This window comes from Phalacrocorax carbo, chromosome 8 (assembly GCF_963921805.1).
Source record: "Phalacrocorax carbo chromosome 8, bPhaCar2.1, whole genome shotgun sequence".
NCBI classification, from domain to species: domain Eukaryota; kingdom Metazoa; phylum Chordata; class Aves; order Suliformes; family Phalacrocoracidae; genus Phalacrocorax; species Phalacrocorax carbo.
The window spans coordinates 34774311-34791740 of record NC_087520.1 but is presented as its reverse complement, the minus strand read 5'-3'; the positions used below and the strand labels follow the sequence as shown (position 1 = coordinate 34791740).

Sequence of the window (17430 nt, the reverse complement as noted above, 5' to 3'; positions counted from 1 at the left end):
ACATGAACTTCAAGCTCCATGTATTTTATGATCCTCCTCCTGCCCGCTCTTCTCATTGCCCTGTATTCCTCTCTCTTTCCCAAGTGCCTGTGGTGGAAGCAGACCCTCAAGGTGCACTAGTCAAATATTTCATGGTATCACGGTGCTTTCTTTTGAGATCAGTGCCAGAAAAAATAGAGAAGTGGCATTGCTCAGCAGCAGCAGAGTGAGGACTTGTGCTTTCCTTCCAGGAAGGGAGGGCAACAGTACCTGCGATGAGCTGCCAGCTCAGAGCAGTACTTATTTCTGTTTTATTGAGGCACAGAGCAGCAAACCAATGTATTCAGGACACAGAGCAGAGATCCCCTCTCTCGTTCTTTATCTGCTATTTCATGCTCCTCGGTATTATCTTTTGCTGCTGTGTGGCAGTTACTGGCCACGTGAACCCTGGCCTATGAATGGTCATTTTCTTCAGGTAGCTTATAATTTTCAGGCAACAAGTCAACTCAAGTTCTGAAGAAATCTGCGTGAACAGGAGCAAAATTCAGCAAAGCAGGGCGAGTCCAAGGACTGGTGTTGGCTACAGCGCACCGTGCCTGAAGGCTGATGTTAAAATACCTTCTCCATTTCAAAATACAAGTGGACAGCATCCCTTAGGGAATTATAGCAGCATGCCACGTTAAATGGATTTTTTGAGCAACCATTTATTTAGGGGAGCTCTGCTGCAAAAGACACCAAACGCTGTAGAAGGTTACATTTCCATTATACAACTTTTAGCTTCGGGGACTCCAACTGTTTCTCGTATGAGAAGCCAACGTACGAGGTGATGGTTACCAGAGCCCCTCTCCAGTTTCGGCTGCAGCTGCAGAGCGCTCCCAAAGAACGCCGGCCTCAGGACCGAAGGAGCCCAACTCCCGGCCCGTGCCGGGGCCCTTCCCCTGCCAGATCTATGTCTGAGAGCCTGAAGAGACGAGCAGCCCGTGGGGACGGCAGCGCCTGCAGTTCCCGCGCCCAGATCCCCCCGGCGGGCCGCGCCCCCCTCACGGGGCCGGCCGGGAGGGCGGTACCCCCGCTCCGCTCCGCTCCCCGCGCTGAGGTGGCGCCGCCGCGGCCCGGCCCCGCCGTCACATGACAGGCGAAGTCCGGCGAGGCAACATGGCCGCGGCAGCGGGGTAAGCATCGCTCCTGGGCCGCGGGACCGCCGCCGCTCCCCGCCGGCCCTGCGGCGAGGAGGCGCGTCTGCCCGGCCCCTGGCCCGGCCCGGCCCGGCTCCGCGGGGTGTTGCGCGGCGGCCCGGCTCCGCGGGGCTGGCAGGGGTTTCGGCGAGGCGTCCGGGTGGGTCGGGGGTGCCCTGTCAGGCGAGGGAGGGCCGGGCCCGGCGGCAGGCCGTCGCCGTGTAGCCCGCAGGGGAGGCCGGGGTGCCTGCGCTGGGGCAGGGGCTCCCTGAAATGAAAGCAGGTTTTGGCTGGGACGGCGGGAGAGCTGGGGAGGGGTCCCACGCGCACCCCGGCGGCCGCTCAGGTTACCGCCGGGCCGGCTCGGCTGTGCCTCCCCCCAGCTGTGGGTTAACCTTTAAGTTGCATTAGGCTACGGAAGTCATGCATAAAGGTGACTATGGCTTACGTAGCGCAAGGTCTCTCCCACATTTTATAGCTCAATTCAGCCATTTATTCCAGCACTTCAAGAAGATGCCATTAAAAATGTATCAAAATGAGGGGGGAACTTTTCATAGTCACCAACAAAAAGTCATGCTGGGACTTGGCTCTGGCTCTTTCATCTTCGGGTGGAGATTGCTCCCCTGCGAGGTCCTCTCCGGCCTCTGGTTTCTCCCAGCGCTGACTGTGTGTCCCCTGTGCAGGAACGCTGCTGCCCAGCCCTGCTGATAGCCAGGTTGTGCTGGGGTAGGTAGGTACGAGGACATCCAACAGGGCTAGGACTTCAAGTTGTTAACTTATTTACAAGGAGCACCGAGTTGGTCATGAAGAAAACATCCAGTTTATGCCTTAAACAGCAGTAGTTGCTTTTACTGTTTCCCTTCTATCGCTTATTTGCTAGCGCTGGTGTTAGTGTAGGCCTCTTGTGCTTCTCTCATTTCATGTGGAAACAGCGTTAAAAATTGGATGGGCTTCAAGCTGATGTTGACACTCCGTTGCTCAAACCAACCAAACACATAAATAAGGCCCAGTCAACAAACAAATTATAACTTCTTGAAAAGTAGTTTCAGTGGTTTTTCATCTTTCTTGAAATCTGAATCCTGTCTGCGTGACCTCAGCAGAACGAAAATGGCAGTCTGTGAATTTTCTTCTGAAAAAGCAGTACAAAAGGTTGACTGAAAAATGGTGTGAAACCCAGAAATGAAATAGGATCTTTGATTACTAGTGTGTTCTGGTGGTTCCATCAAAACAAATCCAAAATGTTAGATGAATCATACAGTAACGAAATGTAAGCTCTCTGAAAACTTCTGAAATAAGCATTGACAATTAACGGTTCCAGACAAATGAAAAATATCCTTTAAAGAAACAGATGTAGTTTAATGTTCCCAGCTACATTTAACTTCCAATATAATAAAATAAAAGAGCTCTTGTGTGGGCTTGGGCCTAAGTGATCATAAAAATTGTGTGTGACAGCCAGCAAGGAAACTGTCAGCTACCGTGGGAGGCCTTTACAAGACAGAGCAATGGCTGAATTCTGGTACCAGACTAGAGAAAATGAAGCTGAGCTTCACTTGTCCTGTCCTGGTCTTGCAAGTAGCCACTTCTGACACTGACTAGTGCTTATTTGCAGAAACTTGCATAGCTTCAAAGAGGCATGCACCACAAAGCAGAGCTTGCCTTAAGGTTGTTACCAACTGTGTAACTCTACATGAGAGTTTTGAGTTGAGTTTGTGGCTGGAGACGCCAAAGTCCTTGCACTAACAGAAGAAACAGACATTGAAGGACCAGCTAATGTATTGTACTAATTAAATTCTGATATTTGTGTGTCTTGTGTGATACAAACTGAGTGATTAGAGATCATGGACCAAAAATGAAAGCTTGTAATTCCCTCTCTAGAAAGAACTTTGTGGTAGTATTGTTAGGTGGCAAATACCAGGGAGTTCTATGCTGATTACGGTGGAAGTGGATGTGTATTCGCAAGGTTGATAAACATGTGAGGCAGTGTATATGTACCTGCTCAACTTACTACAAGTGGCATAGCAATGACTTTTTATGATTGAAACTGAAAAAGTGCTAAGAGTCATGGCATAGCCACTACTGTGTAGTCACAGGGGTTTGTAACAGTTGGGCTGGAAGGAATACGGAAGAAAGATCAGGCCAGTCATAACCTACTTACCTGCCATTTATTTCTTAGTATCAGAGCAATGGCTACAACAGACTGATGGTTATGCAGCAAGTCCTGTGGGCGAAGACTTTTCTTGTGATCTTGAGTGCTATGAGAGTTCGCTTCCCAAATCATAATTTGTAATAGAAAGCCAGGTGTACAGCCATAGTCTTTTCTGTAAAACTTAAATTCCTCTGTCAGTGCTAGTTTCTGAAAAGAGTTCTCTGTGTAAGTTGTGGAAAGCTCGCTGGGCTCATGGGTGCAGAGTGACCCAACCTCTGGAGGAAAAGCAGCACCTGTGGGTGTCTTGCCCTGTTGTTACTCCATCTGGGAGGGTGCCGTCGGTTTGACATCTGAGTGCTTGCAGGAGAGAAGAGAGAACAAAGGGTTTGGGGGAAACAAACTTCTCTTGAGTCCTCCCTGAAACCTAGCTGGTTTTCTCTGCAGAATTTCAGTTGTGAAAGCAGGTCTGTTGCCTGGCAAGCTCATACAGTCCAAAGCATGTATTAACATACGAGTGCTCAGCAGAGAACCTGAGGACCAGAGAAATATTTGCAACAACACTCAGTCCAGCCTTCCTCCATCTTGCAGCCCTTGCTGTGGGACCCAGCATGCTCAGCTGCTCTGACTGTTAAAATAAAGACCAAAGAAGGCCATATCTGTGAAAAAACTGTGCCAGTCTAAAACAAACGTACAGGGCCAAATTCTGCTGTTGATGAATATTGTGGCATCAAATTCAAGCAGGGAAAGTGGGATCTGTTACGTAAAAGGAAGAACACAGTTTTGCTGTGGCCTTAGATAAAATGTGCAGAAGAGCCATCGTTTTGCATCAGAATGCATTTCAGCTCGAGTGTTAAGATCCCAGTAAAAGACGCTCTCAAAGTGGCTTAGTGAGACTACCAGTAGGAATTGCCGCCTGACATCATTATTTCTCCTTGAGTCTTATTTTGGTTGTCAGAGGTTTTAAGTGCAATATAAGTATTAATAGTAAACTTAATGGGGATGAAAACGTGCCTTTGTAGGAGCTTCTGACGAGCTCCAGGGTGTACAAATAGGCCTGGAGGAGGAGGGAGGTCAGAGTTGTGGTTCGGGTTTTTTTTGTTTTGTTTTAAATCACAGGGAAAAAAAAACAAACCACACCCCACCCCCCACCCCCCCAACCCAAAAACTTGTGAAGAGAGTAAAATTACAACGAAGGTGACTTCTCCTACCTTCAAAGCAGTCCTTTCTATGAACCTGTCCATAAGACAGATTGTGCTACAACCCTTGCCTTTTTTTGATTTTGGTTTTTTTTTTTATCAGCAGATACAAAGATCTGAGAGTAACCTATGGCATAAGGGTATCTGGCAATGTTCTCTGTTCCCTTTTATACTTGCAATAAGGTGACTATGATTTCTGGGCCCCTGCATAGAGTTACTCCAGCAGGTGGTCTTGCTTGGATAACAGCATTTCCAACCTCTTGTGCATTGCTGAGCCGTGGCTTTGCACCCAAAAAGCCTTGCCCATGTTTAGTTTAAGGTTCTCTATCTGATTTAAAACTTCCAGCAGCTTTTGCTGGGATTGTATGAATACGCTTTGTTCTTCCTACAGGTATGGGTACCCCAAAATGAAAGCTTATGCTGTGCTACCATGCTATGCTGATGTGCCGCAATAGGTAGTCTGTAGCCCTTGTAATGATCACCTGCCATGGTGCCGGGTTATCAAGTGTGTGTGTGAAGTAATAAAAATAAATGCATTTGGGTTTTGTGCACCCTCAGCTGAACTCCTAGGCAGATAGTTTGAAAATTGGATTAGCAAGAGCAGTCTTTCACCCTCTAAAATTACTTACGCTGTTATATCAAGTAGTTATAAACAAGTAAAATAAAATATTTTATTAGCTCTTTTGTGCTGTGTCTGCAGTAAGAAATTATAGGGTTTATGTTTCTGACGCTGATAAAGTCTTTCAGGAGGTTACTTTATGCAGCTGTAAATCAAAGGTTACCTTTCAGATTGCCTGTGAAAACTATATAATAATTAAGAGGTGGAGTTCTGCTTCTCCAAGGTTAAGTCCCTTGGTGGTTAATTTCTTGTCATTTTAACATACTAACAATTTCACTGCACCTTTGTGTCATCTCCTCTATAAGCATATCTGATAGAAATGACCATCTAGCCAGTCAATCTTCAATAAGCTGAGAGAAGCTGAGGTGGAGGGACAAACTGGACTTAAATCACAGCATTTTTTTTTGATAAAACAGTATTAATTTGTAATACTGAAGGTCCAAAGTACAGCCTTCCTATATTAAACATAAAAAAGGGAATGCTTTTAGTTTCTTCTCACCTGATTTAAAACAAACAATAAAAAATTCCTACAACAAGCTAATGTGCTTCTACTGGTAAAGCTCCAAAGAGTGCAGGTATGGACCTATAACAAATGTGAATGAGTCAGCAATATATTCTTGTAGTACTTTAAACACCCTAAATTACTTAATAACCAGTTTATTTTAAGAGGGAACTCTCTACTTTTAAACTGTAATCTCCCAGTTCTGGCTCTGTTGACTATAATCTTTCAGAAACTTTCTGTGCTGTCTCAGCACATTTGTGCTGCCTTAGGGGCAGGTGGTGATGTACAGCAGGAGGTCACTGGTACCCGGGACATGCTCCTGCAGCCACGCGTTGAGTTCAGTCACTTGCTGAAGCTGCTTGTATGCATGCAAGAATAAACATGTATATAGAAAAGAAATTTGCAGATACCATGTGAGTGCGGGACGTGCTGTTGTCTTGTGTCTGCTGTAGTGTTTTCTCTCCAGTCCCTGTTTCAGCTACTGAACATTTCCCAGAAGGACTTCCTGATGGAATTTTCCAAACTTAGTGTAACCTTCCACTTCAGTAACTCAGAACTCATTTCCTTCTCTCCTGGTTTGCTTTTACTCAGCTGACCCAAGCTGTTGTCGCATTCTGCATCTACTACTTGTGTTGCTTTACCTAAAGGAATGTAACAAGTATCATACTGTGGGTTGTAGCTGCAGCCAGCACTGCCTTCTGTTGCCATCTTTTTCCTTTGGTACTTGTATGAGCTATCAAAGCTGCTTGAGAGCAATGCTTGTATACAGCATCTCTTCCCCTTGAGTGATTAGCATCCTGTTTGTAGAGTTGAACTAAACTTCCTTTTGTGTTCTAGGCTAAAGTAACAAATAGTGTGTGTCTGAATCGTGCTAACCACTGTCTTTGTCTTCCATTAACTGTCAATTAAAAATTCTTTTCCAGACCCTCTTTTTGGCTGGGGAATGAGACCTTGAAAGTGCCTGTAGCACTCTTTGTCTTGAATAGAAGACGACTATGTGATCGTCTGAGACAGAACAAGGATGTCCAGAAGAATTCGATTGTTCTGCTGCAGGGTGGAGAAGAAACCCAGAGATACTGTACTGATACTGGTATCGTGTTTCGCCAGGTAAGAGCTGAATCAAAACTTCAAATCAAATTAAGAAACTCTCTTCAACTGCATGAATTTTAAAACGATTTTTAATTATTTTCCCTTTACCTTTTTTGCATGTAACCTTGCTTCACTTAAATAAATTGGCTTCCTTATAACATTGCCTCTTCAGCTTCGAGTTACTCTCAGTGCTTTGGTATGCAGGCTTATTATCTGGTTTAAAGGATCTAAACCTGTTCAAGGCCCTACTGCCTATCAGTGTTTAACATAATATTAAAGACAGCAATGGAATATTTCTTAGTTTTTTCAGTCTTGTCTATGACCCCCAAAATAACCTTTTTCTGTAGCGAAACATGTTACAGTGGACCTAAACTGAAATAATTCATAGAAAAGTGTATTTCAAGCTTTTATAAATAGTATATTCCACAAAGCAGTATGTATCTTAGAATTTACAACATTGTGCCTTCTCAGATTGGAATCTTCCTTAAGTACCCATATGTTCTTCTGTCACAAATAGGACTTAATAACTTGTTAATGTAATGCCAAATGCATTTTTATTCTTTGGGGAAGCTGGCATAACAGAACTTTAATTAAGCATACACCATACTTTGCATGGCTGCTACGGTACTGTGTTTTGTGAATTTAATTGAGCTGTTGTATGTTATGAAGAAACAAAACCAATAAATTCTAATCTAGATAGCGTATATCTTAATGTCATTAGTAGTCTTTTTTTAGAGGAGATGCATGTTTCAGGGTATCAGAGCATATGTCTGTCCTTACCAAAATTAATCTCTGTGTTGTTAGGTTTTTGTTGTTTGCTTGCTTGTTCTTAAAATAACTCTCCACTAAAGGCTGTTCCTAGTGCAGCTTCCTCTTCTCTGGGGTAGGTTGGGTCTTCACTTCAGCACTCTGCTGTCACAACCCAATGAATCTGCACTCTGCTTTTGTCTTGTCTCATGTGACAGGTTTGGTTCTTCCTGATGCTACATTCCCTAATTCTAGATTGGAAGAATGTATTTTATTGTGTGGTATATGTTTATTGTGCTGAGTTGACCTGTTTACTACTTATGGTAGCTTCTTAATCTGTCATCCTTTCAGGTTGCCTACAGAGGGATTTGTATTATTGTACCCTAAAACTAATCGGTCTGAAAAGCTTTAGACCTAAACCACCCCCACCGCCCCACCCCCCACCCCATCCAGAAGCAAGAGAGATCCCTCTCAGATATGTGGAAGTAGGAATTAGTATGTACTGTAGTGTATTTTTAGAGCTGGAAGAAGCGAGAGTTTTCTTTTAAGAATATGTTTTGTCTTGACCTAGGAATCTTACTTTCACTGGACTTTTGGAGTAACAGAAGCAGGCTGCTTTGGAGCAGTAGATATTGATACTGGAAGATCCATGCTTTTTGTTCCACAACTCCCTGAAAGCTATGCAGTTTGGATGGGAAAGTAAGATGTATTTTTTAACTGTGTTCCAATGTATCTGAGTACTTCATATAATGTAACTGTCTGTAAAGCTGGAATGCTCTCTCATTTTAATCAGAGTCCACCAAATCATTTGGTGTGAATTGTAGTGATATGTACATACAATGATACAAAACGTGATCAGTTGGTATTGGTCATATGGTATAAAATGATCCACCACCATTTGGTAGAGAATACCTTTAGAATTGGAACCCACGGATCTCATGGTATCCATGAAAGGAAGCTGAATCATAAAGAAAAATAGAAATCTTGTGTTAAGACCAAACAAGTTAAACAGTAAAGCAGGCTTTTTCAAGTTGCTTTACCAGTTTGCAGCCACCTTAGCTAATGCAGCTTTTTGAGTGGCAGAAGGTAGTTTAGCCTCTTTGATACATTTTTTTGATGTGAACTGACAGACTGGAGAATGTGATTTTAATTCAGTTCTGTGAGTATGCCATAACATCTCTCTTTCTATCCACATTGGTAGTAAATATTGCTCAGTGCCATAGTAATGGAGGAATTGATTTATTTATGTGTTCATTTCTTTTCTCAGTCTTAATTGTATTTATATCCTCTAACAAACTGTAAATTTTTTTTTTGTTGTCTACATTGTCTGAGAACATTGGATTCCTTCTAATTTAATATTTTGAGCTCAGGTTGCTTCACTTCTAATTGAAGCCATCACTTATATTTTAATGCTAATTTTGGGAAAAGGAAAACCATTGCAACCAATCCCATATGCTGAACTGTGCCAGACCATATGGTAGGGCATGGCTGCTGTCTTCTCAGAGATTTTATATGAATATCACTGTCTTAGACCTGCATGGGAACTGAAATTGTTTGTGATAGCTTAAAAATGTGACTACTGCTGCCTGAAATATTTCATCTGAGCTGCACCTGTCTGGGAGGGTAGGTTCTGTTTAACCCCGATGTGTACTCTCTAACATCTGTTCCCTAGTGGTGCTTGTTTCCATTTATAGGCAAACCTTTTTCCTCCCTCTAAGTTCTCTTCTGCTGGTTCAAATCAGCTATTTCATACCCACGCTGATTGTGCCTAATCTGAAAAGGCTTAAAAATATTATTGAAATTCCACTGTCTCATTTTGCATTTTCAAACAAAATATTGTGGTGTTTCTAAGCAGTGGCCCTTTTGATTTGTTTGTGCAGTGCTGGTTATTGGTTCATTTACAGAACTACAAGTCTGGTTAAAAGTGGTTTATTGTTGTTGTGTCTTCTTGCAGAGTATAACAAATTTTCTTTATCACAGCATCCTTGTTTTATACATTCTTCTCCTTACCTGTCCTGAATCCCTCTGAATCTTTGTTTTCTCTTCTGTCAGCTGTGGTCATGTACGTTTTCTGCTTGTCAGGAGGAGGATAGATGAATAACTCATTTGTGAGGCAGTAGCAGTTCTGCTTCTTAAGTTGGTTGGCAGGGGGTACTGCACACAGCTAGGGCTTGTGTTCCTTCCCAGAAGACTCAATTTTAAGTCAAAATTAGCACTGAAAGAAAACACAAATAAGTTTGCCTTCCATCCGCTGTGGTTTATGTGCTCTAGTTTGCTGTGGAAGTGCTTGTTTCTGTGTATGTGGAAAGCACTATCTACCCACTGAGGAAATATTCATTGAATGTCAATGAAGCACAAATCAGTTCAATGCCTTGTATGATATTTGTGAGGTTGGTATTTTACAGAGGTCTCCAGATGGTCTTCTAGTTCATAGCACAGGGTTCAGTTGCTTTGCCTGGTGTTCATATTGCTTTCTATGTAAGACAGATGTGGGAATCTGCTATGTGAGTTTAGGCAGAAATGCATAGATTATCTTAAAATTAATGCAGAAAGCTCTTTACTGCTACTGTATTACTAAATGTATTGTTTGATGTACTGTTGTGCATTCACTTTTGAAGGACATGTATTTGAGTTGTTTTTGAAATGTAGCTTAGGTAACGTGGAAGTTAGAAGGGTTAGTCTTTTTGCCTTGAAGTAATGTAAAAGTGGGGCTTCTTGGCTTCTTTCAAATTGCAGTCTTCATTTGGCCAAAACCAATGAAGTGTATGAGAGCATTTGCTTGGAGATGAGCAGACTATTAGTTTACAAATGAGACCATGGACACTGTAATTATTGTAGTCTCACCAACTGAACTGGTTTTTTGAGCATTTTTGCATGTCGAGGTGGTGCCTGGGGATTCTGCAGAACAAGTGAACACGGAGATGATGAATGCACTGCCCTGGGCTGTGGTCTGCCAAGGACCCAGCACTATGTAGTACCTGGTGTTGGGGGTGATTACCACTTCTTTGGAAGTGTTACTCGTCTTGTAGGACTTTTAGGTGAATGAGTATACTCTAAAGATTTTTAAACAACTGTAAGGCTGCCTTTCAGAAGTCCTTCAAGCCAAAATAACCTTTGCAGTTTTAAAAAGTAGGAAGATTTAATTTAACTCACAGACTATGGGACACATTACAAAAGGCCCACAACCTCTTAAAGTGGCAGTCACAGAATTGTTATGAGGGTAATTGTAGGACTGGTGGTCCTACTTTCATGTTGGGACGGGATTGCAACAACATTCGCTCTGTTTTAAATTATGAGCGTGGGCATTCCTCCAAATGTTGGGCTAGCCCATTTCTTAGTTGTTGGCTAGAAAAATCTTTTCAACTAAGAGAACTGCTTTGCCTATCTTTTAATGTGTACCTCTGCCCCACCGCCCCCTGCCCCTCCCGTTGTTTGTAAGGCAGAAACAAAGGCTCACAAAATGGCTTAGTGGGTAGGCTTTTGCGCTCCTGAAGTGTTTTTCTATTCTTTCTTTTGGAGGAAGGGTTTAAGAAATTAACCTGGTAGCATAAGACCGTGAAGTCTTGAGAAGCATAACTGTGTTGTAAATGCCCCGCTTTCTCAGCATGGTCTTAGCGAGTCAGGTTTGTGGTGCAAAGCTGTTAGCAATCATTTCTGTTCCTAGGAAGCATTAAGTTGATATGACTGCATGTCTTGCACAGACACTTCAATTTCACTAATTAATGCTGCACCTGCCATTTACCTCCTTAATTACAAATGACAGAACTAGTCAGTGTGCTTGCTGATTAAAGATATTTTATAAAGTAAAACATACTGTACAGCAGCTGCTTTACATGGAGCGAATGCCAAAATAACTTAATTGCCTTGCCACATAAAGAGTGTTTTTAATGGAAGACAAAAATATTTAACGCTTTCTTGCTCTAACTTTAGAAATACATATTAAATGGGACAGAGCAATATTTACGTGCAATTTCCTGTGTTTTCTTTGAAGCCCTGCTGGCTGACTGGTGAGTACAACAACATTAATCTAGTGTTGCATCCACTGTAAGTAACGTTCTTCCATAAATTTGATTGGAAGCTCTCTATGTTTGCATGGTTGAACCTTGGTGTGGCACTTTGGAGCTGTAATAAAGCACAATGAAATACTTTGCAAATGTTAATAATTTCTCAGTGACCTAATAAGGAAGCTTTTTAAACACTGTCATCATTTTCTAAGTAGGTTACAACCAAAATCAACCTTTGGTTTTGGTGATTAAACTGGACTGACTTCAGCAAAGCTGAGAAGTTTTACTGCCTTTGGAAATAAAATGCAGAAGTATATGGTTGTGTTTTTTTGTTTGTTTGCTTTTTTCCCCAAATGCTTTTATAAAAAAAGAGCTTTTCAGGCTATTTAAGCTTTAACACCCAACACCCCCCCACCCCGCCCCCCCGAATGTATGTGACCATGAAAACCGGAAGTTAAGAAATCACTTTCTTGATCTATTTTTCTTAATGGGGATTGGTGAAATTTTGTGGCATTTGTATTTTCAGTAACTGTGAGTATTAAACTGTGTACAGCATGCTATGTTTATCTGACTATATCACGGTGGCTGAGACTGGTGCATTAATTAGCCCTAGGCTTGGCTACAAGAAGGCAAGGTCTGTAGTAAGCCCATTCTATGCAAGCTGAAATTGGAGACGACTCTTTGGAAAGGTAGTGGAGTGTATGTGGGTGCTGTAGGGAACAAACTCTAAATCACCTTAATTGCTCTTCTTGATGTAGATTTTGCAGGAATAAATGACATTTCTAGATGGGTTTTATTGATGTGATGCATACAGGTCCACTTCTCTGTAGTGTGCTTTGGAGCTGCATATTCAGATAGTATACTCTAGAAGGGTCTTTGGTTTTACCTTCTGAACTGATCTGCCATATCATCCCCTGGCATTTTTTTAATGTTTTTTTTTCTCTAAAATGAAATATGTTTGATCTCTTACCACCATTTGTCCTTTCCCCCCACCACTAAATCCTTATTTTCCTGTTTTTTTTTTTTTAAAAATCAGTTTTTAATCACTGTAGGTCATCTTATTACTGTTTTGTACTAACTGGCAACTGCAATTCATCTGCTAAGTTTGTAACCACCTGCAAATGCCATCTGAAGATCTCATGAGCATATTCAGTCTTGCTTCTGTTTCTGAATAGCATCAGAACTAATTTCAGTCTTTGCAGTATCCCACTAATCAAGACTTGCAGTCCATTGCTGTTTATCATTTTAACTTCTGAGAACATCAGTCTAAACTGATATAGCGCTTTTCAGTGTGGTGGTTGGAGGGTTTCCCAGCCCTTGAAAAGCTAATTTTTAAATTTATGTATTTCTTTTCATTTTCTGCTTTAGGCTTTTCACTTTTTCATTATGACTAGTCATTGGCTTTCAGATCACATCATAGTTTTCTGTCCAAGCCAATTTGAGTTGATTTCGGAGAGTAACAGTCTTGAGAGAGATTTTTATCAAATATTTTACTATTATTCAGATAGTATATCTGTTGCTTTACCCTTCATCCGATCCTTTCAAAACAGTACAATAAAGCTTGTTGCTTTGGATTGACGAGATTTACTTGTGCAATTCCCCATACTGCTTATATTCCATGATTCCAATTCTCTCTGTAGTACAGTGATTTCTATTTCTTATCTCCGTTCATTTGTTATGGTATTTCTCTGTGGATAAAAATTACTTTTACAGAATAATTAGGGTCTGGATTGCTCTTGCCACTTGACTGATGATTGTTTTTCTCTAAACAGTCCTGCTCAAATGCTCTGACTTCTCAAATGATCAGTATGGTCATTGTCCGCAAGCCTTGCTGGTCCAGGATTATTGTGTATTGTTTCTATGACTTGTACTTCAGTAATTATTTTTGTAAATCTTTGCTTAAGTTTCCTTGTATTTCTTGTTGAGATTGTTTTAAACAATAATAGTAATTTATAGCAGTCTATTGATTTGCAATCTCTGCCAGCACACACCTTTAACTGGATGCACAAGTCAGTGATTTAGTTTGTTTTAAAGTGCTTCTTTTTCCTCTCCTCTTTTTGATTGAGGTGTATTGAGAAATAGAACCAGCACTAAGTAAATCTGCTTGACAATGCTGTACCAGAGTTTTTTAATATTCTGATGTGGCTTCAAACCACCGCATGAGAAAGTTGAGTCTTGCCTACACGTGTCTCATTCCTGTTTTACCACAAGGAATGTTGATAACCCCCTATCAGGCATTTCTTATTTTATACTTTATTTAATGTGCTAGCAGGAGTATCGAGTTCAGTGATATAAACTCCTGATAACATTTTGAAATATCAGAGAATCCAAGTTTTCTTTGATCAGGCGTGCCATGTGTTTTTCCTCTGAGGACTCAGCTGCTGCTGGTAGGAAGGTAAGCTGCAGCAAAAGAAATGCCCCTGGGGATTTTCCAGCAGTGCTCCAACAAGGCTCTGCACCTCCACGCTGCGTTCTACTGTGCAGCTTCCCAGCTTGAGCACAGAGCTCTCTGCTTCTTGTTGGCCTGGATTTGAGAAGGCACTCAGTGAAAAAACTCTCAGGTGAAATACCTGCAGTGGTGCCTCTATTCTTGCACTTCTAAAATTCCATGTTCTTGGCTCTTCATGTTAACTTTTCTTTGTTTTTTATTCCCTGTGACCAGCACTCTGTCTGTCTGTACGCCTAGGAAGGACTCTGAGTGTTGTCTGTGTGAGAACCATAAAACGAAGAAAAAAACAAACAAACAAAACTGTTGTTAAAAGAGGATAGGGAAAAGTGTAGTCAATATTAATGCTTCCTAAGAGCTAAAGGTGAGTGAAAAACAGATTGTGTTTTACTTGCTGTGTACCCCTTTCCTGGTGTACTTGCTGTAGCTCTGGGTGTCAGAGTGCTTGGCCTTGAGCTGGGGGATGCTAAGTACTTCTTTGTCTTACAGGGGCAACATGGCATAGTGGATAGGGCACTGTTCGAATGAGTATGTTCTGCCTTTTATTTGTGCTCAATGAGTTGTTGTGGCAAGCTCCTTTAATGTCTTTGTGGTTTAGTTTTCTTTACAAGTTACAAGATGGCAATGCTATCATCCCCTTCTTAAAACTGTTCAGGTCATCTTAATGTTGCTGTAAACATCAGTACTGCTTCCTTTCATGCTATTACTGAATAATATGGGTGCTGTGGCACATGCTGCACACATTGCAGAGCTTGTTGTAGTGCTTTTATGTGTGGGACACAAAATATTGCTCGTTTTCCCCCCAATATAGGCGTTTTTCCAAAGTAAAAGCAGAACATCTGCTACTGACAGATTCAGAAGTATGTAACTTTCTCAGTTAAGAAGCATGAATTGACACCAGTGTTTGAGTGGAACCCTGTTACTACATAGTGACCTATAAATTGCCCATACCTGCTAAGCCACTGTAATTCTTTTTGTGCTTTTTTTTGGGAAATGAGCTTTCTAATGAGTATTTGTCAGCATTTGCATTATGCTACAAGAAATCTTTCAGGGATTTCAGCGTATAAAAATTTCCTTTGTTACCCTTTTTTTCCTATAATAGTGTAGAGCCCTGCTCTCCAATGAAGAATTTTATTTCCAGAAAGAAATAAAGCAAAGGTTACCAATTGCAAGTTTTCTGTGGTTGTTTTTTTGTGGTTTTTTTTTTTTTGGGGGGGTGTGTGTGTGTGTGTTATGTTAGCTCTTGATAGTACCTCTTAAATGCCTGATTGAGGCACTGCCTCTTCATGTAGAAAACCTAAGGAACTTTTCATCTTTTGGGAAAGCCTGTGGTGGGAATAGCTGAGCTGGACCAGTGAGACTGTATGTTTGAAATAGATGAAATGGGTGGTTCAGCACTTGGCTTTTATTAGGAAGAACCATGAGTGTCTCCTCAATACTTTATTTCTGATTTCATAAGCACAATCGTCTGTATGCTGCTCATAGTTATCCTGATTCTGCATAACCTGCGTGTAGCACTGGGAAGTCCAGTGTCATATTCCCAGCATCTTGTGTCCAGCATCTTGCACGTGGACTCTACCATTCTGTCCCTCTGCTAGGCATGGCTTCGGTTACAGTCCTGGTTACCTTCTCCAGTCATATCTTCCGTTCAATTTCTTCTAAATTCTGTTATTTTCTCAAAATCCATCTTGCTCTGGACTGTGTCAAAAGGAACAAGGAGTCTGAGTTGATGTGTATGCCAGTACTTCTGTCTTTCAAAGGATAAAATGGAAATCTAAAGAAATGTGGAAAGGGGGTAACATTAAGGTAGTTAAAACCTGGCTGGAGGCTGCCTGTGATACCAGCAAGCCTGTTAGTACTGTTTTGTTTTAAATCTAGCTTGATGCCTGTTAATCTTCTTGTTCGAGATCATGAAATTCCTTTTGGATATATAGGTGATCGCATTTTTTTGGACCAAGTCAGGAACATCTGCTAGTATCTTGTAAAGCCTCCTGTGTTGTTCTTTCTAGCAGTTCTCGACACCCTCTTGTTTGGTTAATGCTTTGCCATCTGTTAACTTGATGATATTGTAATGAGGAGGGAGTTTATTGGTGCATCTCTGACAGCATTAAAACACTGCTTTTGTATCCCTTTCCCTCCTCCAGCTCTACATGCTTTGCTGATGTATTTCTATTTATCTGGTTTAATTTTTGCCAAGATTCTTATTCTTTGTATGCGGTCTCACTGAAACTTTTACTCTGCTTTAAGCTCATTATAGCAAGGCCTGAGAAATGAGTTGTTGACTGTGTGGAACTTCAGTTGCTGAAGATGATGCCTGTCCAATTTACTCCTTGTGCATGTGTTTCCTCTCATGTAAGTGAGGAAAAATGTGATGTAACTTGTGCAATGACTTGCTGGCAGTAAATGTGTGCATGCTGCAGTGCCGCGGTACAGGCAGACAATATGCAGGCTAATGTAGGCATTTACTTTGTGTAGTAGAGACTGTTTGCTCATGACATTTGCCATAAAGTGGTGTTTTATGTCTGTTACTCTTGAATGTGAAAGCTAGGGAGGAATGGAGGAAGCAATACTGTTGTACCCACGTAAAGCAAAAGCCTTTACTGTGAAGTTTGCTAGTTTTAGCTTTTCTGTCTCATTGCATGCAGAATCTTCCTCTTTTGATTTTGTGAATCGAACTTGGACAGTTTTTGATGCATTTTAGGTAATAATACTTGTAGGATGTTTGAAGAGAGCACTGTACCCTGAACATTATTGTGTAGAAACCCTTTTGCTTTAAACTTTGTTATGAATAGTGACTTTGATATTCTGTTATTTTTCCAGCTGTGTTAATTCTTACTTTTAAATACTACTTGTAAGAACATTACTTTCTGGTAATTGCCAGGAGCTGTGGATCTGAAAGACAATAAGTAGTGGATAAGACTTTTGGATCTGTATTTTAATTGCAGGAGAGTCTTTAGTATGCCATGTCTTGCTTTGTGTCAGTACTTTCTTCCTCCCTGACATAGTAAGAGATCCTCAGAACGGTTGTTGACTTTTCATTTAGAGACTCCTACTGATCCTTTTTAAAATTACATTAAATGAATAATGATAGTTTTTTGGGTAAAGCCAGATTCCGTGCTTAGAAATTGCAGATGATTCTCATTATTTGTCCCTAAGATATGTTTATTGATGGCACGTGTGGTCAGACAGCTTGGAATACTGCTTTATTGTCTGTGCCATGTGGTATTAACTTTGTATTTCCTTTTGCAGGAGAATGGTTACCTCACACTGGAGCTTGTGTTAGGATACACCTATTGCTTTATTTTATATGTGACAGTGCAGTAAGGCATCCTTCTTTCAGAATAGCTTCAAAACACAAACAAGGACAGATGTGAAAACGTAAGGATTTCTGTAAAACCATTCAAGTCTTAATATTAAGGGATTGTTGTAAATTGTGTAGGTGTAAAGCAACAGACATTGAGAACTGTTCGTTTGTAATTTATAAGTGGACATAAAACCTATAATACTTGAGTGTGCTGATAGTTCTC

At 41.2% G+C, this 17430-nt stretch overlaps 1 protein-coding gene across 2 annotated transcripts in view; it reads left to right on the top strand.

The window, feature by feature from the left end:
• Positions 1-1043: 1043 nt before the first annotated feature.
• The window catches only part of PEPD (peptidase D), a 143858-nt gene continuing 127471 nt past the window's right edge, over positions 1044-17430 (top strand). For both annotated transcript variants that reach the window (XM_064459552.1, XM_064459551.1), the window contains exons 1-3: positions 1044-1151; positions 6541-6724; positions 8025-8152. In XM_064459552.1, the coding sequence (XP_064315622.1) occupies positions 1108-1151; positions 6541-6724; positions 8025-8152 (356 nt within the window). In that variant the 5' untranslated portion in view covers positions 1044-1107. The remainder of the gene's footprint in view (positions 1152-6540; positions 6725-8024; positions 8153-17430) is intronic.